Source organism: Marmota monax, unplaced genomic scaffold (assembly GCF_021218885.2).
Source record: "Marmota monax isolate L192 unplaced genomic scaffold, Marmota_monax_Labrador192_F-V1.1 WCK01_AAM20220418_F8-fsc00052, whole genome shotgun sequence".
In the NCBI taxonomy this organism is placed as follows: domain Eukaryota; kingdom Metazoa; phylum Chordata; class Mammalia; order Rodentia; family Sciuridae; genus Marmota; species Marmota monax.
Genome location: NW_026693473.1, coordinates 6077194 through 6103521, shown reverse-complemented (window position 1 = coordinate 6103521; position 26328 = coordinate 6077194). Strand labels below are relative to the sequence as shown.

The window sequence follows — 26328 nt, the reverse complement described above, 5'->3', positions numbered from 1 at the left end:
GATGTGGCTCAGTAGTTAAGTGACCCTGGGTTTAATCCAAAAAAAAAAAGTAATAAGGTAAAGAATTCCATTCCTCCCTGTGATTTTGATGTGGTCCTTGTGCCATTTAGGGAGAATGTTTCCAATATCATGGCCAAATGGGTTAATGTTTGTTAGCTTTTATGAGTTAGGATCATCTCATGTTCTAGTTTGCTTTATATTTAGACCTTGACTTAACTTTCTTGTTCACTTTTCCTATAATTTCTTTTTCTTTTTATTTTTTTAAGGTACTGGAGATTGGACCCATGGGTGCCCTAATTACTGAACTATATCCCTATCCCCCACCTTATATTTTTAGACAGGGTCTCACTAACTTTCCAAGGCTGTCCTCAAACTTGTGATCATTCTGCCTCAGCCTCTGAAATCACTGGGGTTTTGGCATGCACTCCAGCACCTGGCTTCCTGGGGTTTTAATAAGTTTTCTTTTTTCTTGTTGCTAAAACAAGTAGTCAGTGTATCCCTTAAAATCATTCAGTGTGTTAATAGATGGCCTCTTTTGTTGAGTACATTTCCTATCCGGAAGCCTCCCTCCCGGGGTGTCCATCATTTTGCTCCAATCCCTGCTTCTTTTTCTGCTGTCCAGCTGTCATTCTGGGATTTTACTTCAGCACTGAGTTATCACCACTATTTCTGAATGTTGTGTTTTCTCTTCTCATGGTTTCTGTCTTCATTTTGCTCGAGTATGCACTTCTGTAGCTTCTTCAGAAAAGATGGGGGAGATAAAGTTTCTGGACTCTTATATGCTTAACTTTCACTTATTTGGTAATCTGGCCAAAATTCAAAATTCAAAAAAAAAAAAAATTTTCCCTCAAAATTTTTAAGTTGGTGCTCCTGTGTTTTCCAGCATTCAGTGTTGCAGAGGAGAAGTCCGATGCCAGTGCAGGGTTAGATTTTATGTGTGTCAGAGAGCCTTCAGTCGTGGTAGGAAGACACCTGAGAGAAACAAAAAGAGGAAAGATTTATTTGGCTCATGGCTTCAGAGGTTTTGGTCCATGGTCACTTGGTCCTAGCACTGTGGTCCTGTGGTGGGTAGCACATCATGGCAGGTGGTGTGTGGTGAGGCAAAGCTGCTTACATTATGGCAGCTAGGAAATGAGAGGCAGGGTCTCTAAGGGCACACCCCCAGTGACCTCACTTCCTCTCACCAAGCTCCACATGGTAAAGGGTTCTACCAACTCTTACTAGTGACATCAACTGGAGACCAAGCCTTTAATTCTTAAGATCCAAGCCATAACACTGTATGAGTGTTCAGTTGTTACATCTGGCAGCCTTTAGGATTTCTCCTGAAATTTCACAGTGATAACATATAGGTGTGATTTTTTTTTAATTTAGTTCTTTGTGCAGGGTGCTCAGTGGGATATTTCAGTCTAAAGACTTGTGTCTTCTTTGGTTTAGGGACATTTACATCTGTCACCTACCTGGTTATTTGTATTTGTTTTCTGAATCTCATATTAGTTGGCTATTGTGACTGTAAGATTTCTGTCTGAATTCACTCAAATTTTCTACTTTCTTCATCCTACTTAATTTTATCCTTCATATTTTTTATATTTTTTAATATTTTTAATTTCTAAATGTTTTTTTCTAGTGGGATTTTTTTTATAGCATTTTTTTTTTTTTTTTGGTGAGGAAGCATTGGGGATTGAACCCAGGGGTGCTTAGCCACTGAGCTACACCCCCAGCCTTTTTTATTTTTTATTTTAAGGCAGGCCCTTGCTAAGTTGCTTAGGGCCTTACAAAGTTTCTGAGGCTGGCTTTCAACCTGTGATCCTCCTGCCTCAGGCTCCTGAGTTGCTGGGATTACAGATGTGCCCCACCATGCCCAGCTTCCTCATTGCATCTTATTTTATAGGTAGAATATTTTCTGGGATGTATCTGGAGTTATTAATCAGGGTTTTCTTCAAAATTCTCTCCGTATCCTGATTTAAGTTGTTTCTTCCCTATTTTTGCAGGTATTTGTTTATTGGTTGCTGGTTTTCATCACACATCTGGCCATCCTTGGTGGTTGGCACGGATTCCCCTGCCACAGGGTGTTTAGGTCTGTTTCCCTGCTGGGGTGGGGAGGACAGATTCCTGAGCAGGCCCCGTCTAGGATGCGACATCTACCTGGCAGCCCTGGTTGTCTTCAGGCAGTGTATTGAGAGCCCCAAGAGAAGCCTTGCCAGGCACTCTTTTCCGTCCCTTTCACTCTGTCATCTTCTGTGTCCAAGAAATTTATGGAGGCCTTTCATCTGCATGGATGCCATTCTCTTTGCATATGGGCATTTATTCCTTGTCCCCCTTCACTACCCTGTTAATAGGATCATGCGAGAGGGGAATGAATGGAAAGAAAATGCACTTACCAGGCCATTTTAGACAAATGAACCTTTTAAGCATCCTTTTCCACACACTTCAAAAAGATCACTGTAGAAATTTAAGAAAAAATATAAACAATCCAATAAAAAAAATCTCTTCTTCCATCACCCAGAAATAACATTGTTGACATTGAGAAACACATTCTAGCTCCTTCTATGCTTCTCTCTGTTCCTTCACAGCAATGGGACCCTAACATATGTTTTCTCTCTAACATGCCTCTTAAAACTAAACAATAGCTTTAAATATCTTTGCATGTCACAGCATATCCCCGACAATATTCCAGACCTGGTATTTGTTGAGACATTTATTTAGGCAACCTTTTATTTTTAGACGTTAGGTTGTTTCTAATCTTCACTCCAAACACGTGTTTATAAATTTTGTACTAAAGCTTTACTCATATCCTCGACTAATTTACTTTGGATAAAATCCTAGTGGTACTGATCCTGGGTCAAAGTATATGCAGGCCCCAGCCTTGGTCCAACATATAGAGTTCTCTTTGACATAGCTCCACTGTAACTCTCTACCCTAAGCTTTGACTTCACTCTGCTTCACTTGGATTCCATGAAGCATTTCAGCAGAAGCAAGTGAAAGCTTAATTTTCAGAGTTAGACTGTGACCGAATCCTACTCTTGCCACTTAGTAAACGTGACCTAGTCTTTTTTAATGACCCCATTCGAGGACTTTTCTATAAAATGAGGAAATAATTCTTGACCTTTCTGAAGTGATTGTTTTGAGGATTACACAAGACAAAAATACATGTAAGGCACTTATCACAGGCCCTGTCAGGTTGGGAGTGTTCATAAATCCAGAATGACAGTGTGGGATCCTTATTGACCCTAAGCCCATTCAACCCCTCTTTTTAGGTCACACTGGAGGTGCACCCTCCACCCCTGTGAGGTTTCCTGGCCCACTTCATTGAGTTTCCGAGTGCTATTGCCTGGGCCCTCATTCCATGTTCAGAACACACCATTTTGTTGTTTTCACATAGGTGAAGAGACAACATCCTTGACTGCCGACTCAGCTGTTGGTCCTTCACTGTAATGGATCAATTCATTTTCATCAGTGTTCTTGGGGTCTATAGGTGATAAGGAAAAGATGGTACCATGTTGGCAGCATCAGGATTGGTTTTTGGAGTTTGTTTAGAGCCCTCTGGTAGCTCAGGAGCTTTGAACATGGTCTCTGGTCCTAACTATTAGAGGTATCTGACCCCAAGGATGCTTGAATCCCTAGTGTAATCAGTAGGCATCCGAGGCAAGGAAATCTGCCAGACAGAGGTCTGCCAGGCCTTTTGCTGCTGCTGAGCCACTCCAGGGCATTGTCCCAGCTGGAAAGGCAGGGCTCAGCATGCAGTACAGGGACCTTTGTGTGACTTGCAAGACACCTCCCTCACCCTCAATCCTTTGTACTGGGCAATGAGATGCCTTTGTAGCTGGAGGAGATTTCCTCCTGAGTGTCACTCAACCACAAAGGTCTCTTTCATGGCCACGCAGATGCCTCCCCAGTTGCCAGGGGAGATTGAGAAGAGGCCTATTTGTGAAGCTGCACAAATAGGGAAGGCTTGATGTGGGGGAGCCTCCAGGACAGGGCCCTGGAGGAGAGGAAGGGCAGCCCTGGGGAAGGTGATTCGTGGAATGCACTGCATCACCAGGGGGCCCACCCCTGTCTGGGTGTCTTTTAGGAGTCATGGCCGGCTTCAACATGGGAGGCGACCTCAGGGATCCGGCTGCCAGTGTCCCCCTGGGCTCCCTAGCAGCTGTTGGCATCTCGTAAGTTTCCCTCCTGGCAATCAGTCTAAGCTGGAGAGTGGGAGAGAAAACCCCAGGCAAAAGGGGGGATTGCCCCTTTTGTTCTGGGAGTGCCCCAACTGTGACCAATCTATTTCATATGCCGATCCTCCTTTTAATACTCGCTGGGCTGGAAAATTCACGTCTGGTGGGCTCAGACACTGCCCTTGCATATCCAACCCGCCTGGGAATGCTGGGAGGAGGGGGGTCATTAATGCAGAGCACAGGCCAAAGCCTTTCATTCCTTTTTCCTCAGCTTCTCACCCTTGCCCCTGCCCCTTCCTCACCCTCATTTTGAACTTGGGTTTTTTTTTTTAAACCATTGAATTTTCAGACCATTGGCAGGAACATACACATGAAGAGCTTCACAATCAGACAGATTAGGGCTTGTATCCCAGTTTTCTGTGGCCAATTTGCTGTAAGACTTTGGACAATTCACTTCGCTCCCTGAGCTTCCATTTCCTTTTCTATAAGACAAGGATAATGATAAATTTGTGCCTTATGAACTGAGGAGGAGATACCATATTGAAAGCCACCTAGTAGAAGCTCAGAGATCAGCTCGGTTGTCAGGCTTCTGGAGTTTTAGTTTTCATTGTGCCACCCACACTAGCAGGCTGGATGACCTTGAGTCTGTTTCTGATCTTCCAGAATCTCCTTTTTCTCTCAGGACCAAGAAGGAAGCTTCACTGGGGAGATGTAAAAACAAACAAATAAACAAACAATGAGATCATAGACATGACCATGACTTGAGAACACTTTTATTACTTTAACTATGATACTTAAATAATATTTATATATCTATTTCAGAAACACCAAATCTGCTCTTAGCTTATTGCTGTAGCACTGTTTCTACCGGCCAGGCACAGGGTATCAGGCCATAATGCAAAATAAGGCAACAACATTGGGAAGATAATCATGACACTAGGGAGAAAGTTGATGATGGGGAGAAAAGAAATAGGCTTCTACATGAGAACGCTGTCTTGGTTTTGGTCACAGCTAGGAGGCCCAGGAGGAACCTTTGGCCTGTCCTCTCAGTGCCCAGATGGGTGAGGAACCCTCAGGGACCGTGTGACCTATTCAGGGTTACAGGGTGTCTTGGGGCAGGGCCAGGCTACGTTCTGCATTTTCACACTTGGCTTCCCAGCCTGTTATTTGTGACTAGAGACCAGCAGACCTCAATGTCCTCTGCCCAGGAGGACGGGGTGTGGGGCCTTGGGTCAACCCTGACCTGCATTCAGGCAGCCTAGAGGCCAGCTGGGCCTCCCACCTCTACATCCTCAATACCCCTTTTGTTTTTCTTCTTTAATGTAAGAAAGAAACAAAACATTGACACTTTTTTTAAATATATATATATATATATATATATATATATATATATATATATATATATATATATATATATATATATGAAATGTGCTAGAGAAGAAACAGCACAAAAAGACCCCACCAGGCCAACTTCGTGACTGCCCTTTCTCTTTCATTTCAAGACAGATTCCCATAGGAAGCAAAGGTTGAGCAGTTTGGCAAGGGTGAGGGGTGGGGGTGGTGTTGGGATGGGGCTGGGCAGGTCGGATGGCAGCTCCCCTCTGCTCTCGGGTTTCACAGGTGGTTTCTGTACATCGTCTTCACCTTCCTGCTGGGCGCCATCTGCACCCGAGAGGCCCTTCGCTATAACTTCCTGATAGCTGAAAAGGTGGGTGAGTCCTACCCAAAGGCCTTGGTCTGTTGGGTCATTTATTTGTTCCCATCAACAAATCGTGGCCTCTCCCTTGCAATTCTATCTTGGGAATTCATGTAGACTTGACTCCAGGGCTGAAGTGTTGGGGAGTCGGAAATGATGGAGAAGGTGCAGGTTCTGCTCATAGATCCCATGAAACAGATCATAGTACCCAGAGAGACACACAAGTGCACATGGCTAGATAACGGAGACATTTCTTCATGTTGAAAATCAGGACAGAGGGCTGGGGCTGTAGCTTAGCAGCAGAGCGCTGGCCTTGTATGCATGAGGCACTGGGTTCGATCCTCAGCACCACATAAAAATAAACAAGTAAAATAAAGGCATTCTGTCATTTGCAACTACAAAAAAAAAATTAAAAAGAAAGAAAAGAAAATCAGGACGGAAATAGAAGAATCTGGTTGCTCCAAATCCCCAGCTCAGCAAGCTGCACTGAGCTCTTTTTTGCTAAGAGTTTCACCTTCCATCATGAATAGAAAGCTGCTCACAAGCAGCAAGGTGGGTGCTGAGGGACAGGGACAGAAGGGAGGCCGAGGAGATGAGGAGCCCAGTGCTAGGAGGGCCTGACAGGGAAGCAGGGCAGGACCCTCACCCTCCGGACTTTCCCTAGAATCTCAGAAGTCTGGGTTGATTTGGCTGCAATGTCTTTGTTTCTGGGGCACACACTCTGCCAGGAGAAGATTAGCAAATTCCTTGTGTTCCATAGCCTTGTTTGCATGCTGATGCTCATGTGACATCAAGGACATTTATTTGGCATCATTAAAACCCACGAGAATATGATTTCCAGACATATTCCTGAAAATTCCCCTGAAATTCCTACTTCTCCTCAAGTTCCTGGAGGATCTATGGATCCTGAGATTCCCATCATTTTCCCAGAAGTGTAGTCAGGGAGTTTTTCTCGTGGTTAACTCTTGAGTGTTGCCACTTATGTTTGAGAAGAGAGTACCTTCCTTTCTTGGTGTGAAGCTTTGCAAGGCAGCTGATCTTCAGAGAGGGCGAGGAGACTCTGAACTGACTTTTTAGAACTGCACTTGGGCTTAGTTTCCACCTTAGCACAGGTTTCTTTTTAGAGCATGTAGACGTTGAAGTAAAGGTGATATTTGTTTTCAGGGATCTTGACCTTAGTATGAAAGCAGGTTTTGAAAGGGGAAGCAGTTCAGGCAGAGGAAGAGCTGACACCCACCTTGTAGCACCCAAGGCCTCGGGCCCCCTGCATACAAGATTTGCTCTGAGGGAAAGAATCTGTGTCAATTATGTTTATCTGACGCACCTTCCATCTGGAGTTTCACCTCCAAAGGCCTTTTCTCCAGTGGTAAAATGAAAAGCATGGCCTGCATTAAGGAATTGAAGGGAACAGCTGAAGGGGAGGGATTGTTTGACCAGGGAGAACTGCTTGCTGTTCATCTGCAACTTGACAGTGGCTGGCTAGCCCTGCTGGCTTCTAAAGCTTGTTCCTTTCTAGTGGATTCCTTCCCAGAGCTCCTTTCAACTATTAGTGACTCGGATCTGGATAGAAAGAGATGAATTTTCATCTGGTTTGACATTCCTTCCCCATCTTTGCAGGGAAAGCTCAGAATGTATGTGTGAGGGTGGGCAGCTTCCTATCCAAGGAAGGCCATGAGAGGAATAGAACAAAAGCATCTCCAAAGAGAGCATGTTAGAGCCTTTGTGGGCAGAAACCCACACCCTATAATAGACACTTGAAGTGAGGGAACTTTCTTTGGAATGTCAACTGTCCCAATGGGTGAGACAGGTGGGCACCCCTTAGCTGGTTGGCAGTACCTGCTACACCGGGCCATGCCATAATCCATGGGACTGTATCTATTAAGCATAAGCTGAGGTGGACAGTGGAGATTTAAGTCCTGGAGAGGAAGAAAGACCATTTCCTGGAATAGGTGACTGTAAAAACTGTGATGAAAAAAAGTGACTATTCTTGCTTCTCAGTCATGAACAGGGATTGATGCAGCAAGAAAGTGAACAGTAATAGAACAATCAGGACAACTCCAAACAACCACACACGGGTGCTCTGCTGCTCCGCCAGCCACTCCACATGAGGATTACATTTCTCCTTTCCTGCTCTCCAGTGTCCCTCGTTGGCTCTGCAGTGGCAGGTCCTACACTCCGACAGGAAGCTGGGCCACAGATGACTTTACTAACAGTCCCTGGAGGGCAGAGCCTGTAGATGAGAGTGTGAAACCTGCAGAGGTGGGGAGGTGCAGGGGTAGTTGCTTTACTAGACACAACCCAGTGCCCTGATGCAGTTTTAATAACTGCTCGGCTCAGGTTCACATTTAGCTATGGCCTAGGTTCTGAGCCAGCATCCCTGAGTTTTCCTGAGCCCTGAAGAAGGAAGACTGCATCTGTCTGGTGCCGTATCACCTTCAGTCATGGACACCTGCCAGCCTCAACACACTGCCCCTGGTGCTGGTTCACATGAATCTCCTCCATGCATGTCTGTCTCTTTCTCTTGGGTGTTTTTTGCCAGAACACCTCTATTCAATGGCTGCAGGCTGCCTGGATTCCTTTCCACTGATCTGCAGCTGATCAGATAATCTGATCCTTCCTGGGTTTCTTAAAACTTTTCAGATCTCTCCTCCAACCCCTTCCTTCCTTTTTTTTTTTTTTTTTTTTTTAATACCAGCGATTGAACCCAGGGGCACTTAACCACCAAGCCCTTTTCATGTTTTATTTAGAGACAGTGTCTCACTGAGTTTCTCAGACCTCACTAAATTGTTGAGGCTGGCTCTGAACTCGTGATTCTCCTGCCTCAGCCTCCAGAGCCGCTGGGATTACAGGCATGCACCACCACGCCCAGCTGGGATCTATTTCTAATTATTTGGCTTCCCACCCAAAAGAAACCCAATTTCTCCAAGTCTTTTTACTCTTTATCCCCACCCCAGAGGAACTCTTCCCTTCTCCTGGGTGTCAAGTCTCAGTAACGTCATGCTTTCTTATGAACTTTAACTCCTCTCCACACTCCTTTTGGGGATATCTTTACAGATAGAGATATTTGTTTTAGGGAGACTTCCTCTCTCTCCTCAATAAATTCACCATGTTTAATTGAATAGAAAAAGCTAAAATAGTCAATACCAATATTATTCAGTGATAGAGAAAGAAATTTTATAAAGAACAGTTTTAGAATTAAATAATCAATGTTTCCAAATAAACCTAAATATAGTCCAGGAAATGGATGTTTATTACAAATTAAAAAGCCTAAGTATCTTAGGAACCCTTGGACATGCTAACTAGCATAATAAGAGCAAATTAAGTAGGAATAATACCCCCAAAGTATCTTTGTAAAAATTGGAATCCCCCAGTGAACTCTAACCGTTCTGGATTTGGCAGTCATGGCTTCACAGGCTCAAGAGGGACCTTGAAAGCCCATGGGAAGGTAGGGCTGGGACAGAGCTGGTGGATGGTGAGTGGTCCGAGTCCTCTGCTCAGTATCTGCCACCAGCCCAGCCTGACTGTCCTCTGTTCTCATCATGGACACAGTGCTGCCTCTCAGGAAGTGAAGCAGACTTTGCCTCTTAATGGAAAAATGGCTCTCAAGTGAGAGATAAAACTGGACTGAAAGTTGCAGCATTGGGTTAATCTGTGGAGTAAGGAGAGAATTAGAAAACTCATGACTCTGTGGGAACATGATATGGGAGAAAACCCAGGGGCTATTAAGACATTGCCTTATTAATGCATTTGGGCTTGTAAGGGTTTCAGGATGTCACTCACCCTCAGCAACATCAAGGGGCCCAGGGACAAGATGAAGCAGAACAAGTCCCTTGCAAATGACTTTAAACCAAGAGAAGAGAGCAGCAGTGAATTGGTAGAATCCCTCAGTGGCTGAAACTTAGAATGGGACCTGAAATAAAAAAACTACAGCAGAAAGATATAATTATTTATTTTCATGAGTAGTTAACTGAACAAAGAATTTAGGGTAGTTCACACCTGTGTACTATTTTGAAAAGATAGCTTTTTCTGACAATGCAAACAGGCATATGACACAGGAACATCATTAAAAAAAACTATTGACACACATCTACTCAAATAAATTTTCACTTCCACCTCTACTAGCGTTTTTACCAAACTTTCAATACAATATGAAGAGAAAATGATTGAGTTCAGCAAGGGCTGAGAACAAAGCCGCATGACTTACTACTGTAGCTCTAATGCCTGGTCCTGTGCCTAACACCATGCCAGAAATATAACCATCCTCATAAAATTCTTCCTAAATGGATGGATGACAGAATAGCAGAATTGGATTCTGGTGGGAGAGAGATAGAATGGATTTTTAAAAAATAATTTCTCTATGTGTGTGTGGACTAATATTTCACGTATTTTTCAGGAAAGAGACTGAATAATAGTTTTATATCTAAAAGTGGTCAGTGAACAGGCCATTCTAAACACAACTGACAAACTGAACATAAAAAATGCAATGTATTTGGACACTCCCCCATCTGTCCCCAGCCCCAAGGGTTCTGGAGGAATCCCAGGGTGTGTCTCTGGATGACTAGCCAAAGATGAAGTCACCAGTATCACACACTCGCAGAGTTGGAGACTCAGAGAGTTTCTGAGGTCAACCCAACATAGAAGGATGCCGACTGGGGAGTCTCATTCCCATTTGAAGTAAGAGGACAGGCTTTTTTTTTTTCTTTTTTTGGTGGTGCTGGGGACGGAACCTAGGGCTTTGTGCGTGTGGCAAACACTATACCAACTGAGCTATATCCCCTGTATATATACAGGCTTTAAATGAAAATAAATAAATAACATAACATAACATAAATATGTATTCAGCCCTCTATGTTCCCAGGTCCCACGCCCATGTATTAACTAGCCTGGATCAAAAAACATTCAGAAAAAGCATTGCATCTGTCCTGAAGATGGACAGATATTTCTCTAAACAATATAGGATAACGTCTATTTACCTAGCACTTACACTGCATTTAGGCAGTGTATTGGATCATATGAATCTTTCACATTTTATTAAAGTAGGTGGGAGAATGTGTGTAGGTTTATGTAAATACCCTGCCATTTTATATAAGACACTGGAGAATCCATGGATATTTTTAAAGTTGTAGATAGACAAAAGACCTTTATTTTATTTATTTATTTTTTATGTGGGGCTGAGGATTGAACCCAGTGCCTCACATGTGCTAGGCAAGTGCTCTACCACTGAGCTACAACCCCAGCCCATCCATAAAGTTTTAGTATCCTAGGTGTTGTGTAACTAATCCCCATGGATACCAGGGAGAACTGTATAGCCTTTCAGGTAAGAAACAGTCAAATTTATTCAAGGAGATACCCTGCCTGCCTCTCTGGAAAAAGTCTATAAAGGCAAAAGCAATAGATATGATGTACTGTGCCCAGAGGTCCTTCACACTGGCTGCACATCAGAATCACCTCAAAGGCTTTTTAAAAATCAACAAACTATGTCCCATTCAATACTAATTAAATCAGAACCTCTGGGGTGATTCTTATGTAAAGCCAGAGTGGAGAAATACTGAGTTAAATTTTCAAAATGCTTTTGATAGAATTTCATCATAGAGTCTTTTTTTTTTTTTTAACCAGTCAACACAGGATGCATTTGGTAGAGAAGACAGAAACAAAGGTCACAGATGAATGATCACATCTCAGAGGGGATGGAGGATTAATCACAGGACCAGTTTATCTAACAGTTTTGTAAGGTATCAAGGGCACAGATCACATAAGTCATGTGCCTCATTAATTCAGCTGCTGAGCCCTGTTTGCCAGACTCTGTGATAGGTGCTGAGCAGAGGGGGAAAAGATACATGATTCATTTCTACCCTTAAGGAGCTCCTGGTGCACTGGCAAGGCAAACCGTGAGCCTCATTACCTATCCTGCAGGGGGAAAAAATAACAAAATGCCATCAGAGCACACAAAGTGATGGGAAACATCAGATGACATCAATTTCATGTAATAATAAAATGGTAAATGAACGAGAGGGAGAAAAACCCAAGAAACCCATGACATTGAAGAAGAGAGGTGAGATTTACTGGGGATAAGAATGGCATAATACATTTAGGGAAGGGCAATCCAACTGAATTAAAGACAGGATGTTGCTCTGTAGTGGACTTTAGTTGTGTCTGGCAAGCCTCTGACTTCCATGACCATTTGGGAGTTATTCTACCTATGCATGGTCTTGAAGGGTGTGAGACCCCATTCAAAAGCCCAAAGAACAAGACTTTCTCTTGCCTGTCCCTTGACAGTCCTGGTAGGGCAAATGACCAAGGCTGGGCATTGGATGCTCCAAGTGTACCAATGAGAGAAAGATAAAGACTTGGTGAGAGGTCATCTGCAGGATGGCAGGGGTGCGGGTAGCATGCTGGCCAAACTCTTCCTGGTGAGGAGTTGGAGGAACTGGAGTGCCTTCAAGCTTGGGTCCTGCCTTTCTCCAAGGTTGATCTTTTGGCCTCCTGATGATTCTATGAACCTCCAGTGCCCTACAAATATATTCATTTTTTTTACAGTTCTTTTTTCCAATCAAAAATCCTGACTGATGAATTCATCAGTCAGATTACTCTAGTGATCATTTATGAGCCAGGAAATAAGTCTAGCCAAGGGCTTATGTGCAATGTAATTTGACAACACAGATCTGGTGCACTGCAGAAGCAAGGAAGTAAAAAAGTAGGGCATGGAGATCCTTCATCAAGAGGGGTCTAAGTGACAAAGCTGAAAATTGTCTCTAACCCATCCGTAACAGTTGACAAAGAGGCACTTGAATACACAGTTCCGACCACTGTGCCTACAGTGAGGTAGGATGGAGAGGGTATCACAAATAATTAAGAAAACTGAGAGGCTCCCTGTAGGCATGAAGGAATCCAGCTCAGGAGGGTTAGAGGTTCAGGATAGTGTGGGACACAGCTGCAGGGCAGGCAGCACTGATCTTTTGCAAGTTGACGCCAAGGAGAACAGCTCTGCTGTCTCCTGTTCTATCTGTTGGTGCCTTTGGGCCATATTGGTCATGGGTATCATTCATTCATCATTTATCTGTATATCTGTGTTGGGCACCATGAACACAAGGGTGAACAAGACAGAAGCCCTACCTAAAGGAAGCCTGCAGGTTGGTGAAGACAATGATGGACACTATTCTATCATTATGTTGAGGTGCCATGGGGCACTGAGGAACAACCACTGTTGTGAGGGGATTTGAGGATGGCCTCTTGAAGCGGGGAGGTTGTTCTGAGTTTTGATGCTCAATTAGGAGTTCAATAGACAGACTGGATAGATTAAGGGATGCGGACAGAGGGTTCCAGCAGGCAGAGAAATCATGCTGACCAATGATTTTATGTGCAGGGTAGGGAGGAAGAGGGCACAGACAGTGCAGGGCCTGTGTATCAAGCCATTGATATGTTTACAGCAGGGTCATTAGGATCAGATTTGAGGTTAGAGAGGTAACTCTAACCTCTAACCCTAGGTGGAGGCCTAGGGGATGATTTAGAAAGAAAATCTTTAGAGGCAGGAGGCCACCTGGCATTGTAGTGGCTAGTACTTCTCCAAAATGTGATTCCCAGTCCACCAACATCAGTATCACCTAGGAACCTGCTGGAAATTCATATTCTCAAGCTCACTTCACACCTATTGAAAAACTCTAAGGGTGAGGACAGAAATCTGTGTTTTGATGAGCCCTGTGGATAAGTGTGACTCCTGTTCAATTTGAGAGCCACTGTGTCATCCCTATAAGATGTGACGGTAGACTCACTTGAGATAGTGGAATGAGGTGGAGTGGGGCTAGGAAAGGGAATTTTAACTCAAAGGCTGAATCTATAGTGTATAATTAGGTGAGTGTGGGTGGGCGAGTGCCAGGGGAAACAGGGTCTGGCAGTGAATGATTATATGAGTCAGCTTTCATTTACTGTAACAAAATATCTGAGACAATTCTTTGAAGAGAAAAGGTTTATTTTGGCATATGGTTTTAGAGGTTCTAGTCCACCATCTGGTGGATCCATCCATTGCTTTGGGCCTCTGGTAGGGATGCCAGATGGTGAGGACAGGGAGTATGTGGTGGAACAAAACTGCTTGCAGCTAAAAAAGCAAAAGAGAGAAGAGGGGACTGGGGTTTCACAATCCCCTTTGAGGGTAAGCCCCCATGACCAAAGGACTTTCCACTAGGTCCCACTCTTAAAGGTCCCACTACCTTCCCAAAGGGCCACCCTGGTGTCCTGCACCTTCAACACATGGACCTTTGAGAAATTTCAGTATCCAAAATTTCTATATCTATAGCAATGACAAAACTGCTTTCACACACAGGTGTCCCTAGTGGGCTTCCTATTCCTTCTGGGCTTATACATCTCGTCCCTGGCCTCCTGTATGGGAGGACTCTATGGAGCTCCCCGGATCCTGCAGTGCATTGCCCAGGAGAAAGTGATTCCTGCACTCGCCTGTCTGGGACAAGGGGTGAGTGATCCTTTTTATTGAGAAACAGATTTTTCTGTTAACCCAATGTTGACTCATAAATTGCTTAAGTTTTTCTGATTACAGCCTCTGGTCAAGTTCTCTAGGGTACGACAAATGAGAGTGCAGAGGTCATTTCTCTCAGCTCTGTCCTCTGGCTGGCTTCGGCTGGAACCAATTAGATGAACATCTTAAATGTCACCGCCACATGGCTCCTTAACTCCAACATAGCTAACTAACTAGTCATAGTAGCTTGGGCCCTAGCAGCAGGGAAGAGAATTTCTCACACCTCTGGATTCTGGGCTGTCTTTAGTATCATGACCCAAACCTTGACTGACACAGAGTAGTTTGGTTGAGTCATAGTTAGGATGATCAAAAGAAATGTTCCTAAAACCTAGGGGAATGACAAAAGAAAAATAGACATGGAGAATCCCCATGATCTGCAAGTTTTAGCTTGTTTTTGTCTTGGGGGGATATCCCAGCCTCTGTGTTGGGAGGGCACATGAAAATCAGCTGTAATTTCCTCCTTGACCTTCATCTGCTTCTTGTCAGCATGGCCGGGAGGACAGGTAACTGTCGTCTCCACTACATTCCATGTGTGATAGTGATATGACTTTTATTTTATTTTTCTTCCACTTCATTTACTTTTTATGAGGTGAAATGAACACAGGGTTTAAAACTAAAAGTCGAAAGTATACATTAAGAATTTTTGCTCCTATGTTGAGTTTTTCTCTTTCCCATAGCCGCATCCTATAGTCACTGCTTTTCTTAGTTTTTTTTTTTAATTTTCTCTTTCCACACTTTTTATTGGTATATTGTAGTTGTACATAATGATGGGATTTGTTCTATTTATTTATTTTTATTTATTTTCAAGTAGGCTGCTTTTTTACATATTATATACAAATGGAGCCCATTTGTCATTCCTCTGGCTGTACATGGTGCGCTGGCACTCCAGTAGTATAAGCATACATGTATATAGGGCGATAATGTCTGCTCATTCTACAGTCCTTCCCATCCCCACAGCCCCACCCCTCCCCCACTCCCCTCTATACAAACCAAAGTTCCTTCAGTCTTCCCTATCCCCCTGGGGCCCCACTATGGATCAGCATCCTCTTATCAGAGAAAAATTTGACTTTTGGTTTTTTGGGATTGGCTTATTTTACTTAGCATGATATTCTCTAATTCCATCCATTTACCTGCAAATGCTATGATTTCATTTTTCTTTAAGGCTGAGTGATATTCATTGTGTGTATGTACCACATTTTCTTTATCCATTCATCTGTTGAAGGGCATCCATAGTTTAGCTGTTGTGCTTTGAGCTGCTATAAACATTGATGTGGCTGTGTCACCTTAGTATGCTGATTTTAAGTCCTTTGGATATAAACCGAGGAGTGGGATAGCTGGGTCAGTGGTGGATCCATTCCACATCTTCTGAGATATCTCCATACTGCTTTCCATAGCTGTTGCACCTAATGATGGGATTTGGTGTTACACAATCATACATGCATGCAAAGTAACAATCTAATTTGACTCCCCAGTACTTCCCCCTTCCTTTCCTGCCTCACACCCCTTGGTTCCTTTCCTCTATTCTAATGATCTCCTTTTGATTTTCATGAGATTCCCCCCACCCCTTTCATTTCCTTTTTCCTTTCTAGCTTCCACATAAGAAAGTATATGACCCTTGACCTTCTGAGTTTGGCTTATTTCACTTAACATACTGATCTCTAGTTCTATCCATCTTCCTGCAAATGCACAATTTCATTTTCTTTATGGCTGAATAAAACTACTGTGTGTGTATACTACATTTTCCTTATCCATTCATCATCCATTGATGGATACCCAGGATGGTTCCATAATTTGGCTATTGTGAATTGTCTACTATAAACGTGGGTATACATGTATCACTATAGTATGATGATTTTAATTCTTTAAGATCAATATCAAGGAGTGGTATAGCTGGGTTATATGGTAGTTCCATGCCTAGTTTTTTGAGGAAATTTCATACTGATTTCCATAGAGATTGTACTAATTTACAATCTCACCAACAGTGTTCTTTTTTCTCCACATCCTCTTCAGCATTTATTATTGTTTGTATTTTTGGGGGGAGGAGAGGCAGCAGGGATCCAACTCAGGAGTGCCTAACCACTGAGCCACATCCCCAGCCCTTTTATATTTTGAGACAGGGTCTCCTTAAGTTGCATAGAGCCTCACTAAGTTGTTGAGACTGGTTTATGAACTTGTGACCCTCTGCCTCAACCTCCCAAGTTGCTGGTATTACAGGCCTGCACCACCATGCCCAACTTCTTTTCTCAGTTTTTTTTTTTAAAGAGAGAGAGAGAGAGAGAGAGAGAGAGAGAGAGAGAGAGAGAGAGAATTTTTTTTTAATATTTATTTTTTAGTTTTTGGCGGACACAACATCTTTGTTTGTATGTGGTGCTGAGGATCGAACCCAGGCCGCACGCATGCAAGGCGAGCACGCTACTGCTTGAGCCACATCCCCAGCCCTCTCAGTTTTTTTAATGATTTTTTTTCTTTTCCAAAAGATAGTGTTCTCTGTACATTGTTCTGTACCTTGCACATTGTTCTGTACCTTGCTTATTTTTTTTTTCACTTTATGTACCTAGGAATCTTTTTTAAAAAAATACAGACACAGAGAGAACTTTTTTTTCTTTTTCCATCATGAGGGTATGCCATAGTTTAATCAGTTCTCTATAGACTGATACTTGAGTGGCTTCTAGTAAACAGTGTTGCAATGAATAATTCTTGCCTCTGTGTGTGTGTGTGTGTGTGGTTTTGCATATGTGGTTAAATTTTCATAAGTAGAATTGCTGGGTCAAAGGGTAAATGCATTTTTTAATTTTAATAGATCTTGCCAACATACCTACCATGGGATGTTTATCATTTTGCATTTTTTGTTTATTTGTTTGTTTCAGTTCTGGAGATTGAACCCAGGGATGCTCTATCACTAAGATGCATCTTTAGCCTTTTTAATTAATTAATTTAAAAAAATTAAGACAGGGTCTCTCTAAGTTGCTGAGTTTGGCCTCAAACTTGTGATTCTCCTGCCTCAGCCTCCCAAGTCACTGGGATCACAGCTATGTGTCACCAGCTCATTTTGTACTTCCACCAGCAGTGGGTGAGAGCCAGTACCGCTCTTAGACTCAAGCCAAAATATCCTACTTTATAAGACTTTTATAAGTCTCTGCTTCTTTGTAAGGCCAAAGGGACCTGCCCACCTGGATCCCATGTCCCTGTTCTAGACCATGTCCAGGTGTGGTGTCCCTAGAATTCCTTGCCCAGATGGCCCCCTGCCAATTTCTAGGATCCGCAAGGGCCTCTTCTTTTCTAGGGCCCAAGGTGTGGGCAGAGGGTCCACATATACATGTGAGGCTCCCCTGGTATGGTCTGAGAAGAGAAGCTGGTGGGCTCTGAGCTGGTGTTCACACATGGCCATCTTTCAGTGAGGAAGTCTGAGTAATGCAAAAATTCTGAACTTGAACCTGACCTTTCTTCTCATGTTTGCTTAGGAGGGACATTAGAACATATTTAGTTTAACAGGTTGTTAGTGAGGCTCAGAGTTGTAAATATTTAGATGTTGGGTGTATAGAACCCCATTTGCGCTCTTGCCTTGGGCAAAAAACACAGTTTAACAAGGATTCTTCCCATAGCTCATTGCCAAATGTGCATTTTTGCCAATCTTATAGTGAGAAATGGTATGTTAGGAGACTGATGTTTGCATTCCTTTAATCTGAGCGAGGTTGAATATCCTTTCCTCTGTTTAAAAGCTATTTGTATTTTTTTTCTGTGTTTCATTGGTCATTTTCTTCTTAAATGTTAAGGGGTCTTTCCTTGTTAGGAAGATTAACTGTGCTATGTATTACAAATGTTTCTCCTAGTTCTCCTTCTTTTAATATATATTTTTTTAATTTTTGGCAAAGCTGAGGTTCAAACTTGGGCCCTTGTGCATGCTAAGCAAGAGCTGTACCACCAAGCCACACCTCCAGCCCCTTGCAAAAGCTTTTTTTATATAGGATTAAATCATATTAGCTTATTTTCTTTTTTAATGGAGGAAGAGTAGCAATTTACATTTTTGGAGCTATATTCAACATACAAAAAAAAAAAAAAGCATAAACCCAGTATAAACTGTTTCTAGAACAACTATGAAGTGAACACCCTGTAGCCTCCACCCAGGAACCCTGCCAGCATTGTTCCTCCCTCCCTCGTCACAGCCCTTCCCTCTCACTGCTATGGCCAATGTTGATAATAATTTCCTTGCTTCCTTTAGGGTTTTTCTTGGGGATCAGCAAACTTTTTCTGCAGCACTTGAGGTGCTGCAGGACATGTGGTCATAGTCACCACTAATCAGCGGTGCTGTTGTAGCTCAAAAGTAGCCACAGATAATACCTAATACTTTATTTATGGACCTAAATTTGAATTTCATGTAATTCTCACATATCACACAATGTTATTCTTCTTTTGACTTTTTCCACCCCCCCAACTGTTTAAAACTGTAAAACCATTCTTAGCTCATAGCATACATCAACAGGCAGGGCTAAATTTGGCCTCGGGGTCATAGTTTGCAACCCCTGTCTTGTTTCCTGTGTATGCATCTCTAAACACAAATTTGCCTGTTTTTGAACTTTAAATACAGGTTGAGCGTCCCTTATCTTAAATGCTTTGGTCCAGAAGTGTTTCAGATTTTTTTTTTCTGGACTTTGGAATATTTGCATATATGTAATGAGATAGCTTTGGGGTGGGCCTGTAGACACAAAATTCATTTATGTTTCATATATATCTGTGCACATAGTCTGGAGGCAGTTATAATTTTATGCACAAGATGAAATTTCATGGTATGGAATTTTGCACTTGTAGTATCATAACAGCACTCAAAAAATTTCAGAGACGTAGAATTTTTGCATTTGGGATGATCAGTCTGTAAATGGAGAGAGAGAGAGAGAGAGAGAGAGAGAGAGAGAGAGAGAGAATGTGTGTGTATTGTTTTGTGGCATGCTGTTTCCTCACTCACTGTTATGATCATGAGAGTCATCCTCAGTTTGCTTGTAGCAGCAGCTTAGTTGTTACTTGGGGGTATTATGGACAGTGCCATGAAGACTCTTGTACTAGCTGTAAATGTAGACTTCCTCCAAATTGTATTCCATTAGTGGAATTGCAAGGTGTGCATATATTTACTTATTAGATACCACCTCTCTCTCTCTCTCTTTTTTTTTTTGAAGTAGTTTACACCCTTATCAGCAGTAGATAAGAGTTCCCATTCTTCTGTAGTTTTGCCAGAACTTGATATCATGAAACTTTTACATTTTTACCAATCTGGTGGTATCTAGATGATATCTCACTGTGGTTTTAATTTATATTTCTCTAATTACTAGTGAGGTGGGGCTTGATTTCTCTCTCCCTCTCTCTTTATAGCACTGGGGATTAAATCCAGGAGTGCTCTGCCACTGAACTACATCCCCAGCCCTTTCATTATTTTTCTTTTTTGAGACAGTCCCACTACATTGCCTAGGTTGGCTTCCAATTTGTAGTCCTCCTGCCTCAGCCCTCTCCCCGCAGTAGCGAGAGGACTGTGGGTGTACACCACCTTGCCCAGCGGTGTTTCCTATGTTTAACGAGCATTTTTTTGTAAGGTACTTGTTCAAGTCTTTTACTTGTTTCTTTGTTTACTGGGCTGTGTTTTTCCATCTATCTTTCTATGTTCTAGATACCTTTTGTCAGTTATATGCATTACACATATATTTTCCATTCTGTGGCTTTTCTTTTCTTTTTTCTTTCTTTTTTTTTTCTTTTTTAAATATTTTTTGGTGAAGAGAAGTTCATGTTGGCCTATTTAATCAATTCAGAATCCACTCTTATCAAGGTCCTGGCCTGGAACACTAGCATTTTCTTCAGCTTACCCAAGACCCTCCTTTTAAAGTTCTTTAAGTTCCTGAGAATTTACTTTATTTTTGGTAGGTTTACTAGTAGAGCCTGCTAAACAGCTATAACAAATATACCCCAAAGTTTAATTCTCAAACACAGGAAAAGTATATCTTTATTACTTTTTTAATTAATTAATTTAGAATTGTACTCTAAAGGTCTGGGCAAGGAGTTTAGGTCAGCAGGGGCTCTGATCCTCAGACACTGGCAGATGGTAACCTGCCATCCTCAACCGTAGCCTCTGGGCTGGAGGAACATGTGAGGGAGACTCATAAGCCAGATCTGGAGATGGCTTACAGGGCTGCCCCCACCTTCCAGACTGCTAGCAGTGCAGGGGGCCTGTCCCCCTCTCCCACTCTCTCTGCTTCCTTGCCACCATGAGTTGTACAGCTTCCCCCTGCCACACCCTTCTCCCACGATGTCCTGCTTCACCTTGGGCTGAGAGCAATGGAGTCAACTGTGCGTGGACTGAGACCTCTGTTACTGTGAGCCAAAATAAACTTTTCCTCTGAGTTGTTACTGTCAGGTATTTTGGTCACAGCAACATGAAAGCTGACTGAAACACACCATGAGTGTGGGAGATGAACAGTCACATGGAGAGAAGTAACTGAGCCATTATGATTTTGGTTTCTATCATAAATTCTGAAGTGTTTGAAACTTTCTATCTGAAATTTCATAGTCCTGAATGTTATTTTTGTTTCTGCAGAAAGGGCCAAATAGGACACCTATAGCAGCCATCTGCCTGACCAGCTTGGTGACCATGGCTTTTGTCCTTGTGGGTCAGGTAAATGTTCTGGCACCCATCGTCACCATCAACTTCATGCTGACGTACATTGCAGTGGACTACTCTTACTTCTCCCTGTCTATGGGTCTCTGCAGCCTTCCTCAGGTGCCTGAGCCTGTGCTTAGGGAGACCTCAGAAGCTCTCCCCTGTTCTGAGCACCTGCTCTTAGAGAAGGCTCCCAGCTATGGCTCTGAGGGCTCTGCCCAAAGCCTCTTTGAGGGCACTCTACTACAATTCACCAAGGACATGGATCAGCTCCTCCAGCTAACCAGGAGGCAGGAGAGTAGCCATCCCAGGCCCGGAGACAGTGACAGGATCCCAGAGAGTCAGAAGAGGAAATGCAAGAAGGTCATCAAGAAGAACCTACAAGATAGCTTCCTCCTGAACCTCAAGTCCCCTACTTCCTTCCCTACTGAGGGCTCTGATGGGTTGCCTGCTGTGTCTGGGGAGTACCAAGAGTTCTACCAGAACAAGCTGACTTCCAGGAGTGAAGGGATTCTGCCTGGGGAAACACATGGGCAACAATTTGTCCCTGAGCCAAGCAACCAGCCTAGGGTGAGTGGAGAAGGTGAGTGCTTTGGAATCACACTGGGACCTCCTCCTATTTGAGAGTGACCACTGATTGCCTTGCTACCCAGCTTTCACAGTTTTTATAACTCTTGGTGGATTTGTTTGATATTTACTTTAGAATGTTATATTCAGGTACCAGCTGAATTACCTATAATTCAGATAGTGTAGTTAGTTTCAAACAAAAATTTATATCTACTCCTGTTTGTAAAGAGCTGGAAGCCAGGGCTAGTAATTGAATTGCAATTTCTTTTCACTCAAAAATCAGCTGAGATATAATGCCAATGTGAATGAAACCAATTTCTCCTTTCAAGAGAAGTGGAAATGTGTTGGAGTCAATACCCTGGCGAGGACCCAGTGTGAGTCTTTGGAAGATGAATCTTTCAAACCAGATATGACAGGATGGGGAGAAGGCAGATAAAGGAACACAGTTTTTCTTTGCTGTCTCAGACCTATAAGCACTGAGACACCAAGAGAGATTCTCAAGAAGCTTAGAGGACATGGGTAAGAGAGAACTCATAATGTTGGAGAACCTCCATAATCTAGGTGCTTTACGTCTTGCAATGGTTTGGAGCTGGAATATCCTCTAAAGGTCCATGTGCTAAAGGCTTGATCCCCAGCAAGGCATTGTTGGAACCTTTAAGTGGGATGGGCTAATGGGAGGTCTTTAGGTTACTGGAGGCTTGCTCTTGAAGGTGATTGTAGGACCCGTCCCCTCTCTTTGTTCTCTTTTGCTCCCTGGCTAGTATACATGCGTTTCACTGTACCATGTGCTCCTGCCATAATGTGCTACCCTCCACAGGCCCAAAGCAACTGGGCCAACGAATCATGGATTGGAACCTCCAAAACTGTGAGCTGAATAAACATTTTCTCTTTATAAGTGAATTTTCTCAAGTATTTGTTACAGTGATAGAAAACTGAGGAACACACTCCTATCGTTTCATGTAATATTATAGATATCAGCATTTTCTGTTTTACAAATGAAGATCGTAAGTCCTAGTGAGTTCACACAGAAAAGTCTCAGAGCTGATTCTTCGTACACTGAATGTCACTCCCAGTGTTCGAAGCTTATGTTCTTCCTTCTGTAGTACACCATCTCTTGAGATCTGTTTAGACAAGTGTGAGCAAGGAGGAGGAGGCAAAAGACAGAAGAATATGTCTAAAAACACATTGTCTTCTTCCATAAACCTGATTTCCTTTCTTTACCTCTAAATTGATGAGAAGGTTTTCATGGTAGGAATATTATTAAAAATTTTTAAGTTATTTTACTTTTATCAAATTAATAAGTATATAGATTAATAAGTAAATCATATTAAAATTAATATAATCATCCAGGTATGGTGATGCATGCCCATAATTCTAGCTATTAGGGCAGGGGGTTGAGGCAGGAGGATTGCAAATTTGGAGCCAGCCTCAACAACTTAGTGAGATCCTGTCCCAAAATTTAAAAAAATAAAAAGGATGGTGATATAACTGAGTAATAAACTGAGTAATAAACATGCTATCCTGACATGTGTGAGATGAAATCTCAGAGTAGTTTTGATTTGCATTTCCCTAATTGCTAATGATATTGAACACTTTTTCATGTATTTGTATTTCTTCTTTTGAGAAGTGTCTATTTAATTCTTTTTCCCATTTAATAAATGTCCCTGGGTTCAATCCCTAGTACCAAAAATAAACAAACTAACAAATTGATGTAATGAGAAATAGTAGTTCCCACTCTTGCATACCATCCCTTTTACCCTTCACTAGGGTAAAACCCCACTCCCAGACCAAAAAACTTGGGACTCAACCAAAAAGTGGCCTCCTCTGTTAACTTTCCTATTACTAAATAATATATTTATATTGCTACTTTAACCTGTGACAATGTCAGACATCATCTTTGGACTGACTTCCTGTGATGTAACCAAGGTCTTTTTCATGCCACTTTGACTTCTCATCTAATGCCTGCAATTTAGCTGTACCATAGTTGTATCTTAAATTAAGTGCTAGCATTCACATTATCATGACTAAATAAATATTGTTTAATTCTGAGCCATATATTGTATTGTGATCACGTTTCCTTTTTTATGTGACTCTTTCTGTTTCCTGGGGTTTATAATTATCTGTCTTTTTAAATTTTGGTTTTCTGTCATCATTGTTCTCTAAATGCTCTTGTAGATTTTTTAAATGCTTCACCTGTGCAGCGCAAGCGCTGTACCACTGAGCCACAGCCCCAACCCCTATTAATTGTATTCTTTAAAAAACAACAACAACAACAAAAAAACATTTATGGGCTGGGGATGTGGCTCAAGCGGTAGCGCACTCGCCTGGCATGCGTGCGGCCCGGGTTCGATTCTCAGCACCACATACAAACAAAGATGTTGTGTCCGCCAAATACTAAAAAATAAATGTTGAAATTCTCTCTCTCTCTACCTCTCTCTCACTCTCTCTTAAAAAAAAAAAAAAACAACATTTATCTTTTAGGTGTAGTTGGACATAATGCCTTTATTTTAGTTATTTATTTATTTTTTTTTTATTTTTTTATTTTTTTAGTTATTTATTTTTATGTGGTGCTGAGGATTGAATCCAGGGCCTTGTATATGCTAGGCGCATGTTCTACCATTGAGCTACAACCCCTGCTGCATTAATTGTATTCTTGATGACTGCTATCCTGACATGTGTGAGATGAAATTTCAGAGTAGTTTTGATTTGATTTCCCTAATTGCTAATGATATTTAACACTTTTTCATGTATTTGTATTTCTTCTTTTGAGAACTGTCTATTTAATTCATTTTCCCATTTAATAATTGAGTCATTTGATTTTTTGGTGTTTAGCTTTTTGAGTTCTTTATGTATTCTAGTCAATCCTCTGTGAGATGAGTAGCTAGCAAAGATTTTCTCCCATTCTGTAGGCTCTCTCTTTGTTTCCACTGCTGTGAAAAAGTTTTTAAATTTGACTCCATCCCATTTATGAACTCTTGGCATGACTTCCTAAGCTTTAAGGGTCCTATTGAGAAAGTTGTTGCCTGTGCCTGTAGGCTGGAGTGTTTGACCCCATGTTTTCTTCTAGGAGTTGCATAGTTTCTCATCTGATTCCTAGGTCTTTGGTCCATTTTGAGTTGATTTTTGTGCAGGGTGAGAGATAAGGGTCTAGTCTCATTCTTCTATGTATGGAGAGCCAGTTTTCCCAGTACCATTTGCTTAAAAAGTCTTATCTTTTCTCTAATTATGTTTTTGGCACTTTTGTCAAGGATCAGATGACTGTATCTGTGTGGGTTTGTCTCTGTGTCTTCTATTTTGTATAAAATTGATCTGTGTGTCTGTTTTTATGTCAATACTATCCAGTTTTTGTTACTATAGCTCTATAGTGTAATTTCAAGTGAGGTATTATAATGCCTCCAGCATTTCTTTTTTGGCTTAGAATTGCTTTGGTTATTCTGGATATTTTATTCTTCTAAATGAATCTTAGGGCTATTTTTGCTAGTTCTTTGAAGAATGTCATTGATATTTTAATGAGGATTGCATTGAATGTGTATATTGCTTTGGTATTAGGGCCATTTTAACAATATTAATTCTGTGTATCCATAAACACAGGAGGTCTTTTTTCATCTTCTGAGGTCTTCTTCAAATTTTTCCTTCTGTGTTCTATAGTTTTCATTGTAGAGTCTTTCACCTCCTTAGTTAGACTTATTCCTAGGTTTGTTTGTTTGTTTGTTTGTTCTGTTTGTTTTTAGTCTATTGTGAATGAAACTGTTTTTCTGATTTCTTTCTCAGCAGATTAATTGTTGACATATACGAAAGCTATTAAATTTTTCTGTTGATTTTGTAAACTGCTATTGCCAAATTTATCAGCTCTTTAATCTTTTGGTGAAGTTTTTTGAATCTTCTAGGTATGATATCATATCATCTGCAAACAGTGATAATTTGACTTCTTCCTTTCTTATTGTTATCTCTTTTATTTCCTTCTCTTGCCTAATTGCTCTGGCTAGAATTTCAAGCACTATAGGAATAGGAATGGTGAAAGTGGACATCCTTGTCTTGTTCCAGATTTTAAAGGAAATGTTTTCAGTTTTTCCCCCATTTACTATGAGGTTGGCTTTGGGTTTTTCATATACAGCCTTTATGATGTTGAGATAGGTTCCTTCTATCCCTTCAAGTGCCTCTCAATGCTCCCATTCTTCAGAAGTCTACCATGTCCATTTCTTTTGTTCCCCTCTGTTCTGTGGCTCCCACTTTCCTGGCGCACTCTAGTCTGTTCTTAAGGCCTGCTACCAAACTGTTGTCCTAGAAGTCGTCTCTTTACCACTCCTCTGTATCAGATCCAGGGAACAAGAAATTTCTTGGGTCCAATATTGTGGTGGACTTGTGTCTTTTGTTGTTGTTCTGCCCAGCATTGGACCTGTGTTGGAGGAATTTCCAGTGTTATGAACCTTGGTGGAAAGCAAAGCAAGCCTTTCACATTCAAAACTGAAAATATCAGATACTCAGTTCTCTGGTTTCTCCTGCAGCCAGAGTTTAGGCACAAAACCAAGGCTCTGCTAATCAGATGAGTCCTTCCTAGACTTAGAATTGGGAACTAGAAACTTGAAGAAATGGAGAACTCTAAGGAACTTTCTAGAAACATGAGGGTAGCTGCAGGACAAGTACATTACTGGCTCCAGTGTCCAGGACTTCCAGGTCAGTGGTGCTTGCAGCAGTGGTGCCCCCGGTAGGCTGTAACATATGATTTTGAGTTTCCTTGGTT

At 41.9% G+C, this 26328-nt stretch overlaps 1 protein-coding gene across 1 annotated transcript in view; it reads left to right on the top strand.

Annotated features, from left to right (window-relative positions):
• Nucleotides 1–26328, top strand: part of Slc12a8 (solute carrier family 12 member 8) — a 116944-nt gene that overhangs the window by 71835 nt on the left and 18781 nt on the right. The window contains exons 5-8 of the mRNA XM_046457980.1: nt 4070–4157; nt 5781–5868; nt 14174–14320; nt 20958–21603. Coding sequence (XP_046313936.1) covers nt 4070–4157; nt 5781–5868; nt 14174–14320; nt 20958–21603 — 969 coding nt within the window. The remainder of the gene's footprint in view (nt 1–4069; nt 4158–5780; nt 5869–14173; nt 14321–20957; nt 21604–26328) is intronic.